The sequence below is a fragment of the Amblyomma americanum genome, chromosome 7, assembly GCF_052857255.1.
Source record: "Amblyomma americanum isolate KBUSLIRL-KWMA chromosome 7, ASM5285725v1, whole genome shotgun sequence".
Lineage (NCBI taxonomy): Eukaryota > Metazoa > Arthropoda > Arachnida > Ixodida > Ixodidae > Amblyomma > Amblyomma americanum.
In genome coordinates this window covers 10865140-10884668 of record NC_135503.1, presented here as the reverse complement: position 1 = coordinate 10884668, position 19529 = coordinate 10865140, and the positions used below count along the sequence as shown (strand labels likewise).

The 19529-nt window shown below is 44.9% G+C and overlaps 3 protein-coding genes across 5 annotated transcripts in view; 2 read left to right on the top strand and 1 right to left on the bottom strand.

Moving 5' to 3' along the window:
- Positions 1–2172, top strand: part of BRWD3 (bromodomain and WD repeat-containing protein) — a 61377-nt gene extending 59205 nt beyond the window's left edge. For both annotated transcript variants that reach the window (XM_077631149.1, XM_077631148.1), the window contains exon 33: positions 723–2172. In XM_077631149.1, the coding sequence (XP_077487275.1) occupies positions 723–734 (12 nt within the window). In that variant the 3' untranslated portion in view covers positions 735–2172. The remainder of the gene's footprint in view (positions 1–722) is intronic.
- LOC144098477 (transmembrane protein 267) lies at positions 2167–4516 on the bottom strand. The gene is given in 3 exon segments (XM_077631163.1): positions 2167–2317; positions 2319–2534; positions 4220–4516. Coding segments are annotated over 3 exon segments (627 nt in total). The 3' UTR covers positions 2167–2203.
- Positions 4517–5070: 554 nt separating this feature from the next.
- PRL-1 (protein-tyrosine phosphatase 4A family member PRL-1) lies at positions 5071–19094 on the top strand. 2 transcript variants are annotated; one of them, XM_077631164.1, is made up of 6 exons: positions 5071–5499; positions 10290–10608; positions 12546–12638; positions 13456–13586; positions 16502–16576; positions 17546–19094. In XM_077631164.1, exons 2-6 carry the CDS (start codon positions 10417–10419, stop codon positions 17652–17654), a joined length of 600 nt encoding a protein of 199 aa, XP_077487290.1. In that variant the 5' UTR covers positions 5071–5499; positions 10290–10416; the 3' UTR covers positions 17655–19094. The 2 variants fall into 2 exon arrangements, with proteins under 2 accessions (XP_077487290.1, XP_077487291.1); XM_077631165.1 differs by lacking the exon at positions 5071–5499 and adding an exon at positions 5595–5908.
- The last annotated feature ends 435 nt before the right edge of the window (positions 19095–19529 follow it).

Genomic DNA, 19529 nt, shown 5'->3' with positions numbered 1-19529 from the left:
CTACAGCACTTCGCTGCAAGGATACGCTTTATTGTTCTAGATTTTGTACAGCATAACCTTTCGTCCTTTCTGGTGCAAATGCCAAGTGCACAAGACAAGTTAGCAGCACTGAGGCACCGTGTGTTCGAGGTTCCAGGTAGAGTCTGGCGCACGGGACAGCGTCGATGGTTGCAACGACGAGTTTCTTGCCCGAGACAGCTGTCAGGTCTGCGGGGACTGCCGGTGGCAAGATGCGCACACATACCAGAAACCATGGTGCACACATTTGTGGACACATTTAAAAATTTTTTGGTTAACTTTTCCCCCCCTTTTTTTTTCCTGAATTGCTGGCTGCCAAGTTGGGGGTGCAGCCCTAACATGATTATGTACAGTATTTTTTCCCGCAACTCAGTTCAAACTTGTGATGCTAATGATGATATCGGGAGACTAATGAATGGACTCCATGATTGCCAGTGTAGGTGCGCATCAGTCTGGCCTAGCCTCTGTTATTCAAATGCAAAAAAAGAATCAGCATCGCACTTGTCTTGTAGAAACAGCCTGTGGTGGTGATAACTATATTTTATTTTTGGTCCCTTTCTTATGAAAGTCCATTTTCAATGGAAGTGCCCTGTTTGTCATTACAATGTAACAAACGGTCGTCATAATCTAAAGTTGGTCTTCATTATCCCTTTAAAGTATGATGTTGAGGCCGTAAGCTATAGCAGCAACACTTCTGTTTCCAGGTGATCGAATGATGAACGGCAAGAAGGTCTCCATGCCGATTGCAGGGAAGCTCCAGAGCAGTGAGGGAAGCTCTTCGAGTGAGACGGTGTCCAAAGTCAGCCGGAAGAGAAAGGCCACCCGCTTCATTTTTTCCTCTGAAGGTGAGGATAGCCACGAGGAGGAGCAAGCGAGCAGTGGTGAATGCTCTGAAGATGAAGAAAATGAAGAACATGATGGTGACGATGAGGAAAATGGTGACGATGATGATGATGAAGACGACGACGATGCCAATGATGACTCTCCTCCAGAACGCCGGCGGTCAACGCGAAGAGCCGCTCGCACCAACGTGATTGGCAGCGATGACAGCAGTAGTTCGTCCTGTTCCGGCAGTGAGAGCAGTTCATCCCAAAATGCACTAGCACCGAAAAAGAAACGGGGAAACAGCAGCGGGGAGTCTGAGATGACAACGGGCAGCTCAGAAAAGTCATCCACCTGCTTGACAGACCACGACTACGGAATGCCACGCCGCTCATCACGCAAGTCCCGTAAAACAACGAGTTTCTCGCCTGAGACAACCGTCAGGTCTGCGGGGACTGCCGGTGGCAAGATGCGCGTACAAACCAGAAACCGCGGTCAGCAAAAGGTTCGCTACCGGGAGGAAGAGGATTCCGACTTTAGAGAGGACTCCGAAGACGGCCTGGTGCTTTCTGTGAGCAGTCGAGGCAGGTTACGGAAGCTGTCAAAGCATGCAGCGCGAGCTTTGGTGGCCCAGTGAAAGTCAGGCTGTGTATGGTGTGCGCTGTTGACTCATCAGTGTTTGTGCAACATTATGATTATGGAGAGCTTGAAATACCACCATCATCTTAGCCCTTTTCCACAGCCTGATGGGTTTGCAAATTGTAAATTTCATCCTTCATTGCATTGTTTTTCATATTTATTGAAAATCATTTGATTGCAAATGCTGCAGAGAAGCTACACATTTTTTTACTGGTAGCGCTTTTCTTTTTCATGACTCAGGATCCGTGAAAAACATTCCAGTTTTTCAGCAGGCATGCTAGTTTGAATTCACCTCATCTGAATGCTTGTGCAAGGGTGTGGTGGTGAGAGTGCTCGTGACCATGTGTTACATTTTTCATAGTGATTGTAGATAGTGTTGTAAGTGGCTGTACAGAAAACAATGTAAAAATTGCATGTCTCTTCTGATCGTGAAGGTGAAAACTTTTGTTCACCAATTTGCGGCAAAATGTGTCCGGTGCAGTCATGAATGAATTGTGTACTTACATTTCTTTCCGTCTGCAGTTTTCCCAAAGCTGGTTGAAATGTCTTTGATTGAGTGGTGTAAGGAAGTGATTGGAGTAGTGTTGGTGTGTGGCATTGTCAGCAGCCAGTGTTTGCCTAACTGCTCACTGCCAACATGCAAATTTGGAACATGTTTTCGGTGACGAGATTACAGGCTTCCCTGGAACCTTCCATTGTCTCATCTTTATTCATGTGCACCAGCTTACACGACTCTGACCAGGGGGAGGTGAGTAGCATCCCTCTGCTGGGGCACCAGCCTCACAGCAGCCGCCGCAATGAGCACTGTGAACGCTAGTCCCGCATAGTAGGCGTACAAACTTGAGAGGACTCGTACTGCCAAAAGGCCACAGCCACAAGCCTCTTCGAATAGAGTCTCTCAAGTGGTGCGATGCCACTGCAACAAGCGCTATCAGTGCTACTTTGTAGACCAGCACCTGACCGTATAGCTTTCCCATAAGCGCAGCTGCCAACAGGCTTGCAAGCACCACAGAGCTGCAGTGTAGAAATGGTCTTGTTCCCAGGTTAGTGGCATCCTGAAATGAATCAGTGCAGTCGTCGTGACAAGTTACAGTAGCCATGGTGCAGAGAACAAGCACACGCATTGCTTGCAGTGTCTACCTCCCTATAGTACATAGTGGCTTAGTATGCATTTGTTGACAGGGACAAATGAAGACGGGCCATTTACAATTTCTTGCATATCTTGCTACTTGCAGTTATTTTCGAATTGTATTTAAACTCGTTTGTGCTATGGTTTAGATATTATTCTTCACCATAATTTGTTTGTAGCTGTCAGGTGTAAAGCTAGTTTAGCTCAGCAGATAACATGGATTGAGCACTTGGCAACAGCGGAGGACTCACAATAACTTTTTTTTTTTCTTGAAGGAATAACTTGGTAAACGAAGAGTAAGAAGTAGTAAATGGCTTTTGGGTGATTTGGCAAGCCATGATCATAAAGGGAATAGCACGAAGACACAGGGATGGACGGAAAGAGACGGGCAGGACCAGCACTAACATTTAGTATGCTTCAGTGCGAATTGTTGAAATTTGGTGCTTGACCTGTTCCTTTGCCCCCATCCCTTGCCTTAGCACTATTTCCTTTATGCTAATGTTTGTGGTAGCATAACTAAAACAAGCAAAACAATAAATCGCTGCTGTATGCTGTACACCAGAAATAAAATGGACAAATAGTACAGAACAGAAGTACTAACAAAAATGTGTACATTCATGATGAACAAAATAGATAAAGGTTAAAAAAATTGTGTTGAAAAGTCTGGTTGCGTGCTCATCATTAAGCTAGACTGAAATGCAGGACCACAGTTGAAAGTGGGACGGTACAAGCATTTGTCCTGTCCGACTTGCTCCATTTGTACTTGCTGCAACATAACTGGCAGCAAAGTTTTCAGCCTGAAATCATTACTTCGGTGCATATTCTCTGACTCGACGGCTTCTTGAATGAAGTGCTGGAGAGCTACGCTATGCACCTAGAACAGGAATTTTCACCATATAAGATGAACACGTGTATTACCCTGCTCATAAAAACGTGTGCCATGTCAAATGCCCCTTCAATATGCCTGAAAGTAGGCATCGAGGCAATCCAAAAGCACTTCGTTTGTTCAGGGCCACCTTGAAAGTCAGTCTAAGCCAAACAAAATTGTATCGCTTTGCTATATTTTTGGCCTTGTACAGTCTGGTCTATGTTCACTGTCGGAAGCCTACAAACCTTTCGCACAAAATCCGCCACTCATTACTCGTTCGGGCGGGGATGATCCCAGTTTTGATATGCGGGCTGGGGACCATGAGGGTTAGATGTTTTGCTATAGAGGCTAAACTGACGTGGACTGCCCTTCCCAAACTTCAAAGCCTTGACCGCTGATAATTGCAGTACTGTGACAATGGCTTCGAACAGTGATCGACGTCGAGAGCACAGCCAAACAATAACGATGCATACTGCACAGTGTGGCTGAGCATTTTTTTTTTTTTTGCTCCACTCCATATGCACCCATACAGACGCTAGAAACAAGCGAAAAGCCGACATATGCTGGATTGCGAGGTCAGGCGTGGTCGCATGAGCAACGCAGTGCTACACAATCGGGTTAAAATGTTGTATACGTGTAGCATGCACGTTACATTCGGATCTAGTATGCGGGGGCCGAAGTCGTTTTCTGCGCTGTGCTACGATCAAAATTCACCGTTTCGAGCAGAAACAGCTGCCGGTTACCTCTATTTTCAAAGACTTGGCAGCTAGAAAGTGATCGACGTCGACAGCACAGCCAAACAATCCGCACAGTATGCTGTCTTGAACGTTGGCCGCTTGCAGCGGCTTCCCCGAAACCATCACCCAGCACAGCAGTGCGACCAAACCGTGCGTCGCATTGTCAGCCAGCGCACGCAGCCAAGGAAGTTTGCTCTGGGCAGTGACGAAGTCTCCAGTGGCCGACACGGCTACCGTCAGTGCAGCCGCGAGCAGATAAAACACCACCATTGTTGCAATGTTGAAGATACCACTAGCAGTCATTGAGGCGTGTCCGTCCGCATCCTGCGAGCACTTGCCGAGCAGAGCCGCGGCATGGCAACCTGCATGTCTCGTGAAATCACTATTTCAGGCACCCTATCAATGGATATTCGTCACGTCAAGCGAATGCTGAACGGCTTATTGCGGAAAAGGAGGATCCAGGCGTAAAACGTAGGGATAGCAACGGCGTCGCAGTTGCTAGTCATGTGGTACTAGAGGTTTATGGCTGCGAACCAAGAACATGTTCTGTATCTGTCGTAATTGCGTTCATTAAGTGGTATGTTATTTTTCATTTGTCCGCAAAACTGTTTGAAGTGTGAACTGTACAGAAAATTGTGTTCTGGTTTCGCTTTTATGTGCTTTCCGGAAAATTTCGCAGTAGTGTGTTTTTTTTTTCTTTGTAGCGCACACAAAGTTTTTTGCTAGACAGTGCTTTCGGATTTGGTTTGTTCTGCTTCGGACAAGAAATTAAACCCGTCGCTTCATCTTGTGCCCTTGTGCTTGTGCTCATCCAGCTGCCAGCAACACGAACACGGAAATTCCGTACCAAACACACTGTCATGCGAAATCTCTTAACGATTCAACTGATTCGTGGGGTGGCCTGCTTTGCATGCTCACTAAATTTTTAGTTTGTTTGCTCCTGCCATAAGACCTTTTGTTGAAGTTTTTTTAAGCATTTGGGCAGCACAAATAGACTTTAACGCGTAAAGCTGTGTGCCCGTCAGTCCGTTCCTTGATGTATTCCGTAAGAATCAAACCCGTCGTACATAAGACATGTTTCCAGTTAAGTGTTTCATGTCGATAAGATGGTGTTATGCTTGCTCTGATTAGACAGTAGAGCCAGAACTTAAACGCGCCCTTCGAAGCATCATCTAGCTGAGTGACGACAGCGAGCAGCAACCATGTGCATCGTCTTGATATTTTGATGTGTAGCGTGTGCTGGAAATATCAGACACATTCTGGCTTCAATGAAAAGCGACGCAGCAGTAAGTATGACTTGTTGAATCACTTGTAGTTTGTGCAGTTTGCTCATGGGCACTGAACCGAGATCACATATTGGCAAATAATGTGCGTCTAAGCTATGCGTCACCGTTTCGTCATTGAGAGCTAGGCCTAGTGGAAGATGCGCCTGAAATAATGTATTTTTGGCACTTGCCGACAAACGGTTGACGATTGTGTGATTTGATGCGCATGACTTTAAGAAGCCGCCAGGCCTATGTGCGTATCGGCCTGTTTACGAGCCCTGAATGTGCGGCGAAGTGCGCAGCGACCTGTAGCTCAAGCATTTGGTTGCATTTGTCGTGCCGCAGCGACCAGTTGGTGGATTCACCTTTTGACAGCGCCGCTAGACACCGTCGTGATGTTGGCTCAACAGCAGCCTAACTTATGTCACAGGTATACGCATTTTCAGCTAAACCCCCTCTTCACGCCACATTTTCGGAATAGCTTTAGCCAGCGCTACCGTGCGGGCGTATGCTGCTGTTGGGTTCGAATTTCATCGCACGGGCAGGAATGTTTCTTTGCTGAAGCAAACGAGGGCTGGCTGCGCTTTGGTACTAGAGGGGTTCAAGACATCACGTTTTGGTTTGCATCGAATGAAATCAGTGGTCGTAACCGTGTGTGGAATCGCACAACACTTCTGCCGGCGCCTCGTCCTGCGATCTGTCCCGGTTTGTCTGGAATCTAAAGCCTCCGTATTTATCAGTCACGAACCCCACTCTTCACAAAGAGCCCTTTGTTGGTTCCCTGATCTTCTCCTTTGTTGGGTTTCATTTCTTTGTCGTAATTCAAGGGTACTTAACCTCCCGTGTCATCGCCGTATATGTGTTTATGTAGGTCACTTCGGTAGAGGACATCCCTCAGTGGTCATCTATTTATACTTGCGATAATCAGAAGCAAATGCAGCCCTGTTGAAACTTTTCTCCAAGTCGGAATCTTTACCAGTCCGTCGACGGCGTTTCGTTATATTAGTTGTTGTATTGAATGGTAGTGTACTCTACTGTCTTCTTCCATTTGTCAGGATATATCAGTCAAGTTGACGCCAGCGTCGTCTACGTGTGTCATTGGCAGATTTACCGTATCGGCATGAAAACCAAGCGCTAAGAAGTGACCTATTGTGCCGAGTGTAACATTAAGATCTAAAATAAAGGATTTTCTAGCTGCCTGCCACACAATGTCTGGTGAATACCTAACTGCATTGCCAGCCAACAGACAGGCAGTTTATATGCGGAGTCCGCATTTTTACTTGTGTTGATCTTGCAAGCGCATTTTATCAAGATACAGGCTCGACGCTCCTGTATGCATGTGTGCTTAATATCTTTATACCCGTAACTAGCTTAAATTCGTGTAAGCATTTTTATTGACACTATGTTAGTGGAAAATATGGTAGGCAGCCTTATGATATTACTGTGAGTTTGCCTTTTTCAAAAAAAAAAAAATGATGCAGATGGGTCCCTTAAGGGCCGTGCCCTCCTTCCTCAGTCTCATTGCTGTTGGATTTGTAGTTCAGTATTAGTTGTACATTCTCAACAATGTCATTACAACCCCAATCTGCTTTTGACGTCTTGCATTTATGCCATATGTTGACGGGGTCTGGTTACGGTCAGCGGATGAAGACAGTCTTCATTGAGTTCTGTTATTCTGTCCATGTGTGCTGGCGCTACTCTTTCTGGTTCAGTGCTTATTGGAAAGTTGGATGGTGGGCGTGGCAATGCTATGCACCAAACCAGCTGCTATTTGTCACATTTGTTCTTATAAAATGGATTTTTTAGCAGAGAAAGGGTAGTTTTGTTCTCACATTGTGTGTAGAAGTTCATCTTCATACTTGATTCCAGGTGCTGAACTTTGCTTGGCATTTGTGGCAGCTGGGCTAGCTAAGTTATGCTGGGTCACTCCCCTCTGGCTGGAGTTGCGCTTGTTTTCATTTTGTAAAGCCAATGTTTCGTACTGAGTGTATAAATGCAAAACTTGTAGGCCTCATAACAGTTCTATATGTTCATTTATTTTATTGAACAATAATACGTAACAGTATTACAGTTTCAAAAGAAAACATTCGACAGAGGTCTGCAGTACTAGTCTTTTAACTTCTTCTGTTTGTCATTAGTTGCTTGAAGAGCTTGAGCATGGCAAGGCCAGCTTGCAGTTAGACCCAGTACATTTTATTTTTGTTGAACAGAGTTTGAAAACTACCAATTTTATTTGAATGCACCTGTTTAGGTTGTGTAATGAAAATTGGCTTTGGTTCAATAAATTTGACAAGCTTGTGCACTTAGGGGTAGGAAGAAATTCACATTCCATTTTTTGTGTGTAGTTCAGAAATGTTGATCTTTTGCTTCTCACTTTTGTTGTGAAAGGAAATATGTCTGTTGCCAAGCTGTTCAGGAATATTGTTGTCTGCCTCCCAGAACCGCTTCAAAACTGCTTCAAAAATTTTAAGTGTTAAACTAAAGATGGTTTGGATGCAGGTAGTGTAGAGTCTATTTATCTGAGTTAGGCTGTTTGGTATACCGTCTGGTATTGCGAACGTGTGGCAGACAGGGCGATCATGAAAAGAAAAAGCTTTATAAAGATGGAGCAGGCAATATCTTTCTGCTTTGAAAGTACTGTTAGTTGAATTTGGTGTATTGGCTGTTGATTATTGACATTCATACAGAGCTTGTTTTCTGAACTCATTAGTAGTGCTCGTAATATTGGTTTTACTTGATATCAGCAAACTTGTAGAAAAAGCTAGCGCTCTGACAACTTGAGTTCAAGGGCCATCCTAGGGCTTTGTGAAGAATCATGTATCTTAACGAAACTTTCACCGATGGTTATCCTGCTTGTCCTGATCATTTATGGCAAACAACACAGCAGCGTATACAAATCTGTTTTAATGTTGCCCATGTCATGACTTCATTTGGTGATAATTTCTACAGGTTACCCTGCATTTGTTACATCACCAATCTATCTCAGCCATTTGTTATCCTTCACTTGCTGAATGAAAAAAAAAAACATTCTCAGGCTTGTTTTAGATCACTTGAATCATTTCATCAAATAGGTTATAATTTCCAGTTGCTGGTTCTGCCATTGAGAGCACACTTCAGAATTTTGCTGCCAGTGTTTGTACTGCTTCTCTTACGCCATGTTGAGCATTCACTGTTTCAGCCTCGTAGCTCAGTTTTCACTTAGGTTTTTCATTTCTTGCTGCATTGGAATAGTTTCACTCAGTTAAAAAAAAAATTATCTGAGCGGCTCTACAATATACAATGCACACATCAATTCAGAATGTTTGAACACTTCTAGAGTTGCCCTTCAAATATGGAGCTATCTGTAGAGATCTTGAGACCTCATGGATAAATTCGTGACAACTGGCACCCTTGTTGGGATGCGTGATTGGGTTAAACGTCTCGCAGCAGTTATTTTCGAGACAGCTGCTGTTTGACGTGCTCTCTGCAAGTGGAGCTGTATTCGTATTTTTAGCTGCAGACACAGAGGAGTAGGACTGTGGTTGTTCTTGAGTTTTACTTCTGCCATAGCCTAGGCAATGCTTACTGCACTGTGTAAGGCATGTACACGCAAAGCCACACCTTGTAACGCTCAGCATGTCGTAATGCTGTGTGAGCAAGCAGCAGTGCTGCCCTGATGAATACTGAATACTGTGTACAGCTGAAAGTTCATTTTACTCAGTGGCATGGGCCAGGGCCTTTATTTTTGTGCTTTCCGGCCCCTATGCCATACTTTTTGTCAACCTGAATCTGAGTTGCTTTCCATATTTCTGCAAGGAGCCGGGAGGTATAAAACTTATAAGACACAGGAGTGGTATTCTCTAATGATGTTGGTGGTGAGAACTGGTCTCAACAAACGAATATGAGGGTGCCAAATTTTGGTTTAAAAAAAAAGCGGATGCCTACTAGCTGCGTTAAAAGAATGACGTTTTGGGTCCCAGCACAGAGGCCATGTGTATAATGAAGTGCTCATCAAATTGGCTTGTTTTATACTGCCTTGAGTAATAAACACAAAAGGTGTGCTGTGCATATTTCAGGTTCAGATGGCCGTCATTAAATTCAACGTATGAAGCATGGTTTGTGTGGTAACTCCAAATGCAGCCGTGATGTTGTCAGTCTTCCTGTTGTGACAATTTTTGCCTCATCCTAGTCTGTCTGATGGCCAGCCATGAGTACATGCGCTGCCATAGCATTCATGTGAACCTTTTGGGTTTTGGTTGCATGGTTTTTTATAAGTTTTATTTGAAATTGTTCATGAGACTTTAGTGCATACGGATTGCCATGTGGAATTCGCTTTTACCAGTATACAATTTGTAATTGAATTTCTTCTCTTCGGTTGTTTCGGTTTCAGTTTCAATAGCTGATTGGTGGTTATGGTGTCGAAGTTGAGCTCAGATTACGTGAGACAAAAAAGTGCGCTACAGTAGCCGCTTCATAGTTTTATTCAGTACAACTGCTTTGCCAGCTAGCTGCCGGAAGAGCCGATATTGCTGTTTTTGTGTACCTCATGTGGCTTGAACTCAACTGTGATGTCCGTCACCGCCTGGGTTTTGTAACCTAAAGCTGAAACAGCATGAGAAGAAATTCGGTCATAAATAATTGGTTATGGGCAAATTGCACTTGGCGATTAATTTTTACTGATGTCCTCCGTATCATTACAAAGAGGGGGAGTGCACGCACACGCATGCACACACACACACACACACACACACACACACACACTGTTGAGCTTTGTCCCCGCAAGTAAAGAAGATGGAATGCATGACGAACGGTGGCTGGACCTTGTCGTGCAGGCGGCAGCAGGCGTACAGGGCAGCAGCAGCAGCGGCAGCCGTGCTTGGATGGAGGTAGTGCTTGGCTCGAGCGGCGAGTACTGCCTGGCCCAGCACAAATAAGCGGACTGGCTGGCTCTCTCTGCCTATGTGCTGTGTGTCCTATGGGGTAAGCGGTCTGGCTGACTGTGCAGTGCTGCGCCGCTGTGCCATGTCCGCGCCAGCCATGAGGCACAAGGCAGCAGCCATGCGGCCGGGCCCTTCTGAGATTGGCTTCAAGAACATGCGCTTTCTCATCACGGACCGCCCCACCGACGCCACCGTGCCGGCCTTTCTGGAGGTATGTGGCTCACTAATGTTTGGCTGAAAGTCTTTTGAGCATAAGGCAAAGACAGAGGGTTGCACGTGTTCGCCACAGGGCATGCATGATTGTTTAAGCCTGCTGGTTGCTGGCATTTCTCATTTAAGCGAACCCCGACAGTGCACAGGTTTACCTTGCATCTATAGATGAGTGATTTAAGAAGAGATAAGCTTTTGCTTCATGCGTATGCTGTAAAAATATTCAAATACGCTACCTGTCAGTTGATTACTGACTTGTTCCTTTTGCACAGGCGGCCTTAGCACCTGCTGGGTGAAAGTGGTGTTTTACCCGATTAATAGAGGAGTACAGAGCTTATTTGAAAATTTTGTAATACTTTTTAAATGAAGGGGTTCTCTCTCTAAAATGTGGAATGTTTACAGTACACAGTGCACACTAGACATGCGCTAGTATCTATATTCCACAAAATAATTAAGTCATTTTTTTTCTTCTAATGCAAATAATATAAAAATGACATTTTAATCACCTATTTGGCTCACTCCCTTGCCTTCATGGCCGTTGTCCTCGATTTAACTTGATCCTGTTGGCAGAGGCAACACATTTTCATTGGAGAGACTGCGGACCTACCTTCCATTAATTGTTCAAGCGTTACACCGAATCTTAAGTTAGGGCATATTGGTTCTTCTAAGTAAAACAAGTTTTTGGGCGAGTTGGTTTGATACTTGACACATAACTGCAGTGCAGAAGCCATGTTCACATTAGGAAGACACACTGGTGAATGCAGCGTTTGTCCGTGTATGTATGGGCCATTCTAATGTGAACATGGAATTTGTGCTGCTATTGAGTGTCAGCAATTTATAGTAAGCCAACGACGAACAACTGCTCTGTAGGTTCATGAAACCTCCCTGACACTTGCCATTTGTCCACAGTAACGTAGAAGTGGGTCTCAATAAATCAAATTGCTTTCATCAACAGGTAGAAATCGTTTTTCAAATACAGTGTTAGCCAATTGTGGAGGCTTGATTTTTTTTTTGGCTGGATAGTTCCAAAGACTTAGTTTTCAAAGCTTTGGCTTCAGTGCCTAAATAGTTAAAGAAAGAGCAGAAATTACTGAACCTCTCAGTGGATGTTCATTGCAGCTGCGTAGTGGCGGCTGAACTCCTGTGAGCTCAATGTGTCCTGGGAACCTCGGAAAGTCCACTGGCTCTGTCACCGTCTCGAAATGCTTGTAAGATATGGCGATTGATGGAACGATAAACCACTGCCCCAAATTTTTATGGATTGAGTTTTCTCATCAAGATATATCCGAGCGCTCCACCAAGAGCTTGTGTCGGCCTGTTTCTTTAGGAAAAAGCAGCAAGGAAAAGACGTGAAGAGATAACAGATTCCTTTGCTGTCAAATGTAACTGCGTGGTCTGTGCTGTAAATGTAGCATTAATTTCTGCTGTATGAAACAACAGTTCCTTGTGTCGTCAGTTCTTCAAGATATGCCAAAGGTGTCACCTTGGCCACTTATTAGCGAGCATGTGTGCTCTCTTTCATATGTTGCTTCTGTTGCCTGAACATGTGCAACCAGTGAAAGCAAACCTGAGCAGTTTCTGCATGAGTTGTGAAATGTCTACTCTGATCCATACCTTGCGACTCCCTCCACTCATAGCGAACATTCCGCTGGCTTTGTGCTTCCGTTGCCAACACTGAACCAAGCAAGCTGTGCATTTCTAAATGTTTCTTTTCACAAGCTTATTTCATTGTGAGCTCTATGCTGCCATTATTTTTTACCAGGAATTGATTTTATTGATAATCACTGGAAGGAGAAAAATAAAAGGCTTTTGATTCGTTAAGGGAACCTCGGGGGTTTTCCATTGAGGTCTCACTAATTCTCAAGGAATTGCATCTGTGTATGCATGCACACGCAGTTCATTTTTCTTGTTCTCATGTGCATGTTCTTTTAATTCCAGGAATTTAAGAAAAGGAATGTCAAGGATGTTGTCAGGGTATGTGAGGCTACCTATCAGAAGGACTTGCTTGAGAAGGAAGGCATTAATGTGTGGGTAAGTAGGCAGTGTCTTTCACTCCAGGGCCAGTTTTGTTGATTTCATTTAATGCAGATGGGCATTTTATTAGGTGCAATGAGACATTGCAGGCTTAACTTTGAAGGGAATGGAAAATTTTTGTCACTAAGTGAATGCTAAAAGTACTAGAACAGTCGCTGAAAACCATTATGAAAGCAGTCTGTAAGGGAAGAATGTGACACGAATGATTAGTCACAGGCATTTGATGATTGATAGATAGAGGATTCTTGCCCTCTGCTTGGATTCTCCTTTAGGAAAGTGTGGTTTGTGTTTCTGCCATGTCTGTTTCAGTTTACTGCCTGTTTTTGGGTCATTCTCCTAGGGTTAGTAATATCCTTTTTCCTTATCTGGACACATGATGGTTGTATTTTGGATTGGATTTTGATCAGTCGTCCACCCTTTCTTCCTCAGCACGATAAGATTTTTTTTTTTTTTTTCAACATTCTAGGCACTGCAAAAATAAATCTCTGAGGGATGGAAAGCTGGGCAAGTTGGTTGGACAGAGTCAGTGTTGTGTTGTTGTCTCACCTCTTCTAATTTCATTGCCTTTAATGTCATTGCAGCCGCATTAAGAAATATAACTTGTGTACACATGTGACTGCTGAAAGTAGCAAAAATAGTTAATTGGCTGCTCATGTTTGTTGCTTTCAAGTAAAAGCACTGAGCAGAGCGCACTGAGCACAGTGGCGTGTTATACATTTCTTGGCGTACTCTCGATTGCTCCCATTTGAGGACTGCAGCGAGGGAAGTGCAGTGCATTAGTGCTGAATGGGCCCCGTGAATGCTTGTTTTGCAGGACTGGCAGTTTGATGATGGGTCCCCACCTCCAGCACGCGTCGTGGAAGAGTGGTTCCAATTGCTCAGGACACGCTTCAAGGAGGACCCGGACTGCTGCATAGCTGTACACTGCGTCGCCGGCCTGGGCAGGTGAGCACTCTGAAACCTTGCGCTTCTTCGTGTCGCCTCCTTGAAAACCTGTGGGGTTTCGCAATCCTAAGGCAATTGTCTCAGGCTGTAAAATACACTTCCACTTTAGCTCAGCTGGGCAGGTTTATTGAAAGGGGGAAAGCTACGCACCTTTCATTTGTGCGGCTGTTTGCATGCAGTCAGGCACACGTCAGGTGTGATTTATTCTAGCACTAGGCATTGTTGCACTGATTCAGAGTAGAATTGGCAGAAAAAGAACTAAAAGTAAAGTTGCCGAGCCCACACCGCGAGAGGACTGATTCAAAATGTAGTATCTGGGAACAGCACGCACACGAAAAGGACAAAACGACAGCAGCGAGGAAGACAATCTCGATTTCTACAAATTTAAGCATGCCAGCTACAACCGAATAGACAGGCAAAATTGTGTGAAAAGGATTGGAGTGTAGTGGTGGAGAGAAGGAGTGGAAAGGAAATTATGGTGTCTTGGAACGGGGAAGATTATGGGGAGAAAAAAATTTGCAGCAGCCATCTTAGAGTAGTTGGGATAGCTGAAATGCACATTGAGGGACGGGACGGGAGGGGGTGAAAAGTGGAGAAAGAAAAAAGTGTGGTAAGTCTGCAGCAAAGGTTTGCAGTGTGTGCGTGTCCTGGAACAAATTTATTCATGCGATGTCATGAGAGTTCCTGTTCTCAAGAAAAGCCTGCACCCGTCCATCCGTCCGTGTCCCGGAAAAGCAGGTGGCAACCTACCCACCATGGCGTTGTGTATCAGCCCATTGGCCGAGAGATAGCCTCCTGAAAAACTGTATGCAAAAACGAGCCTTATGGGAGCTCTGGAAGAGTACCTGAGTCTCACAAGCTGCACTGGTGGCTCTGTTTGAAACAGCCACCTGCTGGTGCAGTAGCACATAACTTAATTGCTGCACCACTGCGCCAATGGTGGTATAAGGACTCCTCGCGATCTGTGATTCTATGCAAGCAAAGGAGTACTTGCACAGGACCCAGTCGTGACTGCACAGGACTGTCGTGACCCAGTCACGTGGTACTATTCAAGGAGCTCTGAAACACCTTCCGAGGAGAGCACATCAACTCGCTCAATCACTGCATTGTGTTATCATGAACGCCTGAGATAAATACCATATATGCGCGCATAATTTGCGCACTTTTTATTCAGAAATTAGGGCTCTAAGAAGGGGGTGCGCAAATTATGTGGGGATTTCACGAGCGCGACTTAAAAAACTCCACAAAGGTCGTAACGCGCAATATAGGTATAGTGTATGTTGCCGCGTATACATCAGCACCCGGACCCGCACCCTACGCTAGCCCCCCCCCCTTGTGGGATGGCATGAAGGTGCATGCACGAACCTAATAAGACGCTAAAACAGCGTCATCGCTTGCGGCCCAGCCAATTGTTCGGTAGTTCCGGATTCCGTAAGTTTGCTTTCGCAACTTCATCCGGGAAAGCAACCGCGAATCAATAAATCAGTTATCACACCACACAATTCTTTAACAGTACTGCGCGAGCGTGGACCAAACCTTATCACGGCGCGGAGCTGAGAAGCCACTGAGAATAGCCACGTGTGCACAAGTTTTCGGACACTGATTGTCATCTATGGGCAAACTTGTGCGCACGCGGTTATTCTCGCTGGCTTCGCCGTTCCGCGCCGTGATAAGGCGCTGACAAGCAGTTTGAAACTTGCTGTATAGTTGCGATATCCCATCGCAAGACACGACCGAACAACCAAACACAAGCCGTCAGAGCCACCAAGAAAAGCGTAGCCGGCAGTCTAGTCACATGCATCAGCCAGACAAACAGCGATGTTGGCTGTTCTATCAGCTGCCGATCCTCCGCGGAAGCGCTGCTGGCCATTCCGAGTGGTGATGCCGCTGGTGCCACCGCGATTGTAGCAGCGGCCCCAGACGCCACCATGAACGCCCAGTGCACAAAAGATTCAAAAAGCCTTCCGAACAAACACGCGGAATAGCCGAATGCTACTGGGTAGAGCCATAGGGTTGAGCCCGCGTGCATGATGGTGGTCTAGCGCAGAGCGGGGTGCGTAAAATATGCGAGTAAAAATTTTTTTTCTTGTAAACCCGGGTGATAAGTTAAGGGTGCGCAAATTATGCGCGTAAATACGATAATACACTTCAACACGCAGCAGAGAGCCAACAATCGAGCAAAAGTTGGCGAGCCCTTTCTGCCGACTTTTCATACTCGCACTATCCTCCGTCGCTTGCACCTGGTTAGATTCTTTCAGATGTCAGGCAACAGATAACTGCTTCTACAAACAGCATAAAAAAATTCTTGCTGGATGATATTCGTGAAGCGCTATTCTTTAACATCACAGGCATACCGCATAGAGCCCCTTTCAGTGCCCCTTTAATGCTAGCTGGTGGAGCATGCGCACTTCGTAGGCAATTCAGGTGATTTGCTCAAGTGGCCGCATTTATAATCTAGAAAGAGTCATAAAATGAAACACAGGCATCTCCACCACTGGCAGTTTTCACAAGCAAACTGCAATGGCGTGAAGACAATTTTTTGTGCGCTGATGCCTGAGGCTAGGCTACAGCAACCTTCACTTTTTAAATGGGGATCACGGGGTCCTTTTCAGTCTTGTTGTCCAATGTTCAAATCATGTGGCGGGAAATCCAACTGTCTCTACAATAAATGCGTCTTTTACTGCCAAGCAAACATCATAATGACCAGAAAGAGCCATGTAGTTAATTTTTGCCAAGCACAAAAATTGTGTTGTTTCCTGGTGTCCCTTTTCAGGTAGTACAAACAATGTTTCATGTTTTTTTAGGATCATAAGCAGAGTAGGTGTTTCTTGCTGTAGTGTGCTCGAAGCCCTTGAACTTTCGGCCATCTTGTTGCTCTCATATGTGTTCACTCTGATATTTCTGATGTTTTTCAGGGCACCTGTATTGGTTGCATTAGCACTTATCGAATTAGGTATGACTTATGAGGATGCTGTGGAGCTCATAAGGCAGTGAGTGCCACTTTTTTTCTTACTCTTGGGTGTTTTGTGTGTATGGTGCTTTGGTAAAGCATGTATTTTCAGTTGTCACCTTAAATTTATGAGCAATCAGTTTCTTTAATTTTCTGCAGTTCTCTTGCACCATGAGAATACTTGGTAAAAATATTGAAGTTGAAAACCTCACGAAGCAATAGTGGCTCTTATGGTTTGCGAAGTCCTGTAGAGAAGTGTGTTCTTGGATTTTAGTATGTTGCTGGATTTTTTTTCTGAATATTGCTTTCATTAATGCACTAACCTTTGTTGTAATACAGTTGTATGCAAGAGCTGTATGAAAAATTTATTTCTGCAGTGTCCCTGTATATTTGCTAGGTCTTCAGTGCCAAATTGATTGTGTGTGGAAGTCCTCAAATCTTTCTTGGATCTTTCTTGGGCGGTAATTGCTACCCGTTTCGCTGTGCAGCATCACCTTCTCTCTACCGCGTTTAGCCTACTTGAATTTTCACGTAATCTTTTTGTGCCTAATCATATTCGCAGGCGGCTGTCTGCGATTGGTCACGTTGACTATGCTTCCACCTAAGGCACATTCTTCTGTGGGAAAAGAAACATTTAAAAGATTATTGCGAAATGTTGTCTCATGTTCATCAGGAAAGAAAAAAAAAAAAGGAGCTGCAGATTTATAGGCTGATCAGACACAAAGAACCTGGGCAGCTACTGCCTGGCAGGACAGGAGCAGTCATTCTCTAATATCAGGTATGGCCTAATGGCACACGTGGGGACATTTTCATTGAACACATTTTGGACCTTAAGGAGTTGCATCTGCTGTCATTGCTATATCACATTTAGCAGTGATTGCTTTGGATGATCATTTAGAATGTCTATGTGATGCTAGTATCACCGGGATACCGGCAGTAAAGTCAACACGACAATGGGTGGTCTCTTCTTGCCCGCCCTCACTGCCTGTTCCTCTTGTATCTCTTCTAGGAAGCGACGGGGAGCTATCAATGCCAAGCAGCTCTCCTACCTGGAGAAGTACCGTCCCAAGTCGCGGCTGCGGTTGCGTAATGGGCATCGGCAGTGCACCGTGCAGTGAAGGCTTCCCCGTTTATCTCTCTCAATTCAGTTTTTTTATGTTGCTGCGGCCGCCTGACCTCTCCCGCTCTTGGCAGTTCGTTCCGGCATTTCTTCGACTCTGGGCACTTGGCTTTCAATGTGGCAACACCCTAGTGTTCAAAGTCCTCTGAACTGGGAGGCATGAAGCGAGCGACGTTGCCCCATGCTGCATATTCAGCCGGAGTTCCTCGGAGCACGTCTTAGTTGATTACCTGTACAAAGACTGGTGCCCTGGCCCCTTTCTCTCTTTCCATTTTCATTATTTTTTTACCCCTATTTGCGAGGTCGTTTTTTAATCCTTCAGCAGCAGTGGCAGCGGCAGCCAGATTTTTTGCCGATCTTTGAGTGCCCTGGTGACGGGAAGCAGGGGACGTCTACGGACGTGGAAACGAGCGTGCAGGGGGGCATGCTTCGGATTGTTTTACAAAGTAGCGGCGGTCGTATTGAGTCTTTCGCTTATGCACTTCTTTGCTGTTTCCATCGTTTGCGATGTGTCAGAAGAAGAACCCCCCTCAATCATGTCAAAGTTTAAAGCCAGTATGCCCAGAGCTTTTACCAGATTTTTCGTCTCTTGTCATGGGTTTATCTGCACCCTTGTTCAAGTTTTCCTCATTCTTGCGTAGTTTCTTTTTGTATTAGGAGTTCTTATGAGCTGCGTTTGGAGCTGACATTGAGATACCCTTTTTTTTTCTCTTTCTCTCTCTTCCTAGTCCTCTTGTTTCATTTAAACAAGTTTCTTTGCAGTATGCTCTCTTTTGCTGGTTGCCAAGACATGGGCAAGGAGTTACATTCAATATACACTCCTTCATCCCACTTCGTATGAGCCCAAGTCCAAGGAACAAAGGAGGCGTAGTTAGCCAGCTGTCGTTTCCTTTTTTAGTCTGATTTGCATGAATCAGTCTGGCATAGTGTCATTGGGGGCAAATGTACCGGATTTGGCCTGAGCATGTGTCAAAACTTGTCAGCTCGAAGCCAGAAACCCGTGTTGCCTTTTCTCGATTGGCACTTGTGAACGTGTCTGTGAAGTTCACACCTTATGAAAACAATTTTTAATGCTATGCGATTATTTATTGTCTTGAGGAAATTTGCTCGGAAGCTCCCACGGACACAGTATGCCGTTACTGTTTTGCTTCTCATCGTTAATTTGTCATCTTCTGTGACTTCGTATTCTTTATTTAGCTCAATGCAAGTCTCACATGCTTCCTCCTTTTAATTCGTGCCGACGTGACTACTCAGGTGTGCTGGCTAGTCGTGCGTGTAGGGAGGCCTGCCTGCCATGGGGACATGAATGTGTTGATGTAGCAGCAAACCGTCATGTAAAATATGTTGTTTACATATCCATTTGGATTGTGACCTTGTGAAAAGAAAAAACTAACTCACGGTGTTTCAACAGCGATTATAAATAAATCTTTTCTGATAACTGTGTGTTGGTATGACTTCCTTTACACAGCAATAATTTGCGTTAATGAGTTAGTGGATGTGCTCGGCTTCAAGGTGAGCTTGTGGCATGTAATGTGAAGAATGCGGAGGTGTGGTCTGGTGCATTGTGTATCTTGTGCACGGGTCTACCTGTGCGCCGTGAAATATTGCTGCAGTGGTTGCAAAAGCATCAACGAGCGTGTTGCTCGAAGTTACGAGGGTAAACTACTTGTTATGCTTTCTCACTCTTGGAGGAATTTTATACATTAAATTTCCATCCCTGGCCTCTAAACACCTTGTGAGCGTAGAAATAAGCACAGCAGAGCCTTTTGATGTCACTTGTGCCTTGTTATTGTTTTGAGAGGACAGGCCTCTGTCGTGTGTACAACACATCCTGCCTGTCTTACCCTGGTTTGTTACTTGTAAAGAAACCGAA